Below are 7,033 nucleotides of genomic sequence, written 5' to 3'. Positions count from 1 at the left end.
TCCTCCTGTCCACTCTACATACCGGTTGACAATCAAGGCAGGACAAATCTACACATGTCAGCTTTTTAAATCAAGGTGAAAAAGCCTTTAAAGTACTCTAAATCAAGGTGAAAAAGCTCTTAGAATAAGGTGGCGGTATGTTACCAAATAATATGCTTATAATCTCTCTATTTGCCATACCTGATTATTAAACAAACTACAATACATTCATTTAACTTTAACACATTCTTCATTACTAAACTGATTTAAATGGTCAATTAAGTAATACACATATTAGTATATTTAATGTGCCCCAAAATATTTCTTAAGAACTAACCAAAAAAAACTTTAAAAATTAGGCATAAGCTGAATTATCTTGTTCTTGAGAAAGAAAAACATATCTGACTTTGCTTTCTTCTCAATTAAGTGCAACACAACAAAAACAAAAATCCAAATACAAAATCAAAAACTAAAATAAAAATAGAAAATAAACTCTACATCATAGTAGTAATTAGCATCTAATTTCTACAAAACCATTACAACTAAAACCAAATACCACACATAATACAAACTCAAATAACAACAAAAAATCATTATTCATCGGAACTCAGAAATGCACTCTTGGCGTTGGAGCCCAAATCACATCCGATGGAAGTTGACAGCTATACATACACGACTCACCACCGGACATAAGCGGCGACTTCTCATCACAACCGCCGGAAACTGAGTTATTCTGAACATCCTCTTCCAAAGGTAGCCTATGATAAGTAGGGTTATTAAACGAAGCAGCAATCACAAACACCGTACCGGCAGCTAGCAACCTTCCAACAACAAACCCTCCGATAATCTGACCCTGAGGTCCGGCGAGGGAGATCGAGAATTCTTTATGCACCGACGGTGAGGATTCTGATGGGACGAAGAACGTGGCGGATATAGAGAGAATATTGAAACGGCCGTGAAAAATAACGGTGGTTCCTGGAGGAGCAGAAGGTTGACGGAGTGTAACATTAGCGACTGCACCTGAACCGGTTAATATGCATAGTCCGGTTTTTCTTCTGTTACTGAACCGGGCTATTGCTTCAACGATATCGCTGCCTCCTGGGATTTCAAGAATGTGTGGGCTCATCGCGGGCTCGGGGTCGTGAGTAATTATGAGAGGGGATTTGGGCTTGTTCTTGGACCCCGGTGGACGGCCTCTGGGCCTACGGCCAATCTCAATAGTAGCACCGTCGCTGCTTCCGCTTATTGCGGAGAAAGGTTTGTGGGCTGTTAATGTGCCGGGGCCACCGCTGCCTCGGCTTTCATCGTCTTCTGAGGTTTGGCATTCACGAGGGGATTGAAAAAGGTTGTGGTGTTGCTGTTGTTGAAAGTTTGAGAACATCTTTTTCTCTCCTTTGCTATGTGTTTTTTTTAGTTATTTGTGAGTATGAGATATGTGAATAGAAGAGGATTCTATTCTAAAGAGAAAATAAGAATAAGAGAGGTTTTTATTAGGGAGAGATATTTGAAAGATTAGATTAGATAGGAAGAAAAAAAGAGGGAGGTGGGTGAACTTGGAATCCAAGTAAAGACTAAATGGCGCCGCTGGCTGGCTGGTTGGAGCAGTGTGGGGTCCTTTGCTGACAGATATGACAGATGATGGGATGTATAGAGGGAAAATTGGAAGTCATTGGAATTATTACTATTGGGTTACTTTGATTTTATATAGATTATTTATTTTCGTGGTTACTGCCTTATATTTAGAGTTTTAAAAATCAAATTAAATTCATCCATCGAATAAATTGAATTAGAAATTTTAAAGATCACTCATATGATTTGATTGATGAATTTGATAACTTATTGAATTTGTGAGAATTGATCTCGGGTAAATATTAGTGAATCAACGATTATGGGTTAAATGATAATCTTTTGTAAACAAAATAACACTATTTTTGATAATTTTTTAAATATAAAATTGAAATATAATTAGATATTATTAAAACTTAATTGAAATAATTTTTTTCTTTTGAATTAAATTTATTAGATGCATTTAATTATTTTATTATTTAGTTTATATTATAATTAGATTTAATTCAAAATTTATTTAAATTTGTATTTTATTGTGTGTGATGATTATGTTTAGAATTTGAATTTAATGAATGAATTTGTAAAATTATGATATTTTAAAAATTTAAAACTTTATAGGTGTTGTGATTTTTTTAGAGACCGAGTCACCCGCTTCGATCGATTTAATAACTATATTATTTTGTTATAGAATTCAGTTTATTCAACTGAATCGTCCGGTTTAATCTGATTTAGATCCGGGAACCAATGAGTCAACTAATACATCAATGATCCAGTATTCTCAAAGATGTATGATTGATCCAATTTTTAAAACACTCCTTATATCAAACCTTATCTTGTTACAATTGTGGAAAATCCCGTTTTCGTTACAAAAGTTTTGATAATGATGGTTAAAAAATTCACCATTGTGATCACTACGGAGTGTGATAATTTTCAAACTAAAAACATTTTGGACAAGCTTAGAAAAATTAACGAAAGCTTCAAATGTTTCATCCTTATGGGTTAGAAATAACGTCCAAGTAAATATAAACTAGTCATCAACAATCACAAACATGTAATAATTGCCTCCTAAACTTCTTGTCCGCGAATGGCCAATCAAGTCTAGGTGGAGAAGCTCGTGAGATTTTGATGTCAAAACAACTTTTTTCGATTTAAACGACACTCTTATCTGTTTTCCCATTTGACAAACATCGCATAATTTTTCTTTTGAAAATTTAATTTTAGGAAAACCGTTCACTCGATTATTGGATGTTATTCTATTTATTAAGTCGAAATGCACGTGACTTAAGCTCATATGCCATACTAAGAATCTGAAAGTGCAATCACAATATCGTATGTTATCACTTAGTTATTTTGATATTTTTATCAATTTGAATGTAGTTGTTTTAGTTTATTTGCATATTTGTAATTTTCTTTTTGTTTAATATTTGTGTGCTTATACGTTATTCGTATTTCATTTCAATTATAATCTCATTGGATATTATGTTGTTGTACCACTAAGAACCCTCCTTGCTCAATTAAACAAGAGTATTTTGATCCATGATATTGTTTGTTTTTTAGCCTAACAAGTTTCTACTTTGTCGTTTCATCCGGCATTGCTTGAATCACAAGTAAGAGCTTTTAAATTTGGATGTTGAGGTACTTGATTCGAATCACGTGTTAATCATGATTCAAATCAGAAGCTTTGTGAAAACTGGGAATTGCCTCTGGAAAAATTGATTTGAATCACAAATAGAACATGATTCGTATCACAACCTCATGTGATCTGAATCAAATTAAAATGTTGATTCGAATCATCTGTCTTCATGAAGCTATATTTGGATTCTGCTCAAATTGATTTGAATTCAATATACTCTAAGAAACACTTTGGCGAGATCAAATATTAACCGTTCGTAAGGCGGAGTTAGAAGTTTTTCTTCTTTGGTGGTGTTGGAGAAAGATAGCTCGCAGACAAAGTTACGAGTTGTCCAATATACACTCAGTTAATGGCAATCGCTCAAACAAGAAATTAGTGGGATCAGGGGGATCTCCACCAACGAATACTTGGAGCAGGTTATTCTGGATAGCGATGTTATTGGATCAAGATATTGATGGATCTTATTTTTGTTAGTAGTTTGAGTGTCTGAATCAATAGAAGGAAATATCATGTGATAGTTTGCTGTAACCAAAATGCTTGTATCAAACTTATCAAAATAGTGGAAGATGGTGATTATTTTTCAGTGGTTAATTAACATCATTGAATAATGGAGTAGGAAAGCAAGGACGAACATCGAACCACTATATATCTCTGTGTATCTTTTCTTCTTCCCTTAAATCATTTATTTTACTAGCATCCATTAATATTGCTATTCCATATATTGCATGATTGAATTGATTATATGCCACATAAGTTAGACTTTGCTTGTAGAGATTTTATGTATAAGCTTAGGTTTGTGGTGTATCAATCTTATAGAATTATCATGAATTCAACTATGGCTTGACTAAATATCTATGTGAAGAGTTTTTAAATCGTCTTATTTAAAGCGGCTTTAGTTGTTTTGTAATTGACTGGCATTATAAGCAATCAAGTATTTAGCAACATCATGTATTATTTCACTTGGTTTAATTCATTGAGATGCTTCCAATCTCTCATGTTTTTGTGTTTTGCTTTCACACTTCTTAAAATATTTGATTTATCTTATGGTACCTAAAATGTTTTTGAAATTGTCTAAAGGGAAAAAGTTTTATTCAACCCCCTCCCCTTCTAGACCTCTTTGTGTCCATATTCTCACCCAACAGATTCTTCACCCTTGGCGACTAAGCATTTAGTTCTATGAATTGACACATCATCTAGATCAATCATATAGAAATTATCAATCCTATAAATCTTAAACACAAGGTCATTACTTGCCTTATGCTCAATTAAACAGCTTAGAGTATCAAAAGCTACAGAGTAACCTTTGTCGCATAATTGGTTAATTCTAAGTAGGTTGTGTTTAAGACCCTTAACTAAAAGAACATTTTCAATGGTGATTCTAGAGGGATTTCTCATAATACCCTCACCTAAAATCTTACCTCTTTTTTTGTCCCCATACATGACATGACCGCTTTCCTTCTCATCAAACTTGATGAACATGAAAGCATCTCATGTAACACCCTGAATTTAATTAACTTATTTAATTGAATTTTGTTTCTTTATTTAATTATTTAAATAATTTACTATGATTTTAATTATTTATTTAGTGATAATATGTGTTATGTGGTGTTTTGGGGTTCTTAGAATTTTAATTAGTTTATTTAATTAAAATAGTATAATATTAATGAAATAAATAGAAAATAACAAAATGGTGAGATTTTGGAGGAAATTGGAATTAGTATAAAGATATGGGATAATGAGGTGAGAAATAGAGGTAAATGAAGGGTAGAAGTGTGAACGAGGAGTTAAAAACATAATTAGCTTAGAATAAATATGAAGCGATAAGGGAACCAATTTCACCGATACATAAAAGTTGTAAAAGTGGTAAAAAGAGGAAAAGTGTGAAGAGAAGAAAAATGGCTTAAGAAAGAAGAAAATCACCATAGTTAGAGCTTGGGGATTGGTAGAATCCAGGTAGAGGAGGGGAAAACTATTATATTATAGGTGTTATTGCATGAAGGATAGAGAAAGATCCTCACTCTCTTTTAGGTTTTTCCTCCATTGTTATATTTCTTAAGCTTTATATGTGATTATGAATATTCAATGATAATTGTGATATTTGATGTGTAAATCCGTGCTCCTTAAATTGCTGGTATTTATTCATGACGAATGCAATTGAATTTGAATGTTGTGACATCCATTATTGTGTGTTTGGTATTATAAATGAAAACTTGAATCCATGGAAAAACAAAATTGATGAATTTTTATAATGACTGGTGCATATATGTTGTGTTAATGGTATATGAATGATATATAATGTTGAACTATTGATATAAGATGTTTGGGTACATTAGAGCATGTTTGGACGGGGTTTGGAAGGGATATAGATTGGAGAAATAAAGTATTTTCTTCACGCGTTTTGTGGTAACCGATTACCACATAATGGTAATTGATTACCAACTTAAAAATTAAGTTTTCTGAGTTTTTCGGGGTTGGTAATCAATTAGTGCAGGCTGCCATGGGAATATTTTGAAGTAGAACTAAAAATGATATAACTTGAGTTTCATGACCCCGTTTGAGGTACGACTTGAAGCGTTGGGTAGCTAACGTGAAATACTATCTTATTATGGTTAATTATAGGTTTAATATATCGATGAAAATATGAAGAGTTTGTTTACTTGTGATAAGTCTTACGATATGATTATCTAATAATCATGTAATCGTGAATTTATGGTTGCCATGTGTTAAGTTTATGATGTTGTGCTCCATTATTGTACTCTTGGATTTTATCCTACATACCTCAGAAGGGTCCTTGGGTGGAGTTCCTGAAGAATTTGAAGTGGTCTCAAAAGTTGTCTTCTCTTACTGATGATGCCTTAGTTCGGTATCTTCCTACTTGGAACATGGAAAAGGTTATTACCATTTGTGGGGAATTCCCAAATGTCCCTCTTATAGGACCTCGAGGTTGTATCAACTACAATCCAACCTTGTCCCTAAGATAGCTCGGATATCCTTTGGAAAATGAACCCAAGACATAATCATTAAAGGACTTTATCTTACTTGGCATGGGAACAGAGAATCCTGACTTGTTAAAGAAGATTCAAAGAGCTTGGGGTCAGATTCACAAAAAAAGGAAAAGAGTTAGGTAAAAGAGATTGCATAGCAAAAGAGACTTATCGTCAATGGGTGATAAAAAGGGTGGAAGAAGTCAAGGTACCTTTAAACATTGAGTTTCCAATCCCGCCTCTAGAGCCTGAGCCTACTCATGTTTTCAAAGTAGAAGCTGATGAATTGAAGGCCACGATTAACTAAAGAATGAAAAAGTGCGATCCAAACTCAATGAATAACTGGGGAAATATGAGAATTAAAAGGAATAGCAAAGATGATGAAGAGCTAATGGTTGAAAGCATAAAAAATGCCAAAATTGAGGAAGATCTCAAAGAAAAATACTAAGATGGCTTAGCAGGGGCATATATTGGGTTGAGTTCACTTCACAAACAGTTGGAGCAGACTGAGGAAGAATGCGGGGAAGCCTATTACTTGTTCTACCTGGCCACAAAAGAAAAGAAATAGCTCAGGGAAAAACTTAAGACTGAGATAAAAAAAACTCAAGTTATCTCTTAGGAATGTTGATGCCAAGGTTGAACAAGAGTGTCGTGCCAAAGAAGAAGCTGCGAGAACTTCTTATATCACCTCCGAGGAGTGGAATGAGAAATATCAGGAAGTAGAAATCACCAAGAAGTGTGCACAACATTGGAAAATGCGGTATGAGTCCCTGGAAAAATAATTTATGGGTTGGATGAATGAGAAGAAACACCTGAACAAATTCATGGATAATTATGCAAAATATATCAACATCTTGAGTCCAGCAACTGT

The 7,033-nt window shown here is 33.7% G+C and overlaps 1 protein-coding gene across 1 annotated transcript; it reads right to left on the bottom strand.

Annotated features, from left to right (window-relative positions):
* Window positions 1-326: 326 nt before the first annotated feature.
* On the bottom strand, window positions 327-1,535 carry LOC127118676 (AT-hook motif nuclear-localized protein 28). Its single transcript, XM_051048926.1, has one exon. It carries the CDS (start codon window positions 1,358-1,360, stop codon window positions 587-589), a length of 774 nt encoding a protein of 257 aa, XP_050904883.1. The 5' UTR covers window positions 1,361-1,535; the 3' UTR covers window positions 327-586.
* Between the last annotated feature and the right edge of the window lie 5,498 nt (window positions 1,536-7,033).

The sequence above is a fragment of the Lathyrus oleraceus genome, chromosome 2 (genome assembly GCF_024323335.1).
Source record: "Lathyrus oleraceus cultivar Zhongwan6 chromosome 2, CAAS_Psat_ZW6_1.0, whole genome shotgun sequence".
Taxonomy (NCBI): domain Eukaryota; kingdom Viridiplantae; phylum Streptophyta; class Magnoliopsida; order Fabales; family Fabaceae; genus Lathyrus; species Lathyrus oleraceus.
Note: the sequence above shows the minus strand (reverse complement) of the source record. Positions and strands in the feature narration are given on the sequence as shown.

Excerpts from the sequence above, each read along its gene's own strand:
- LOC127118676 (XM_051048926.1), bottom strand. The coding sequence starts at position 1,360 with ATGTTCTCAAACTTTCAACAACAGCAACACCACAACCTTTTTCAATCC.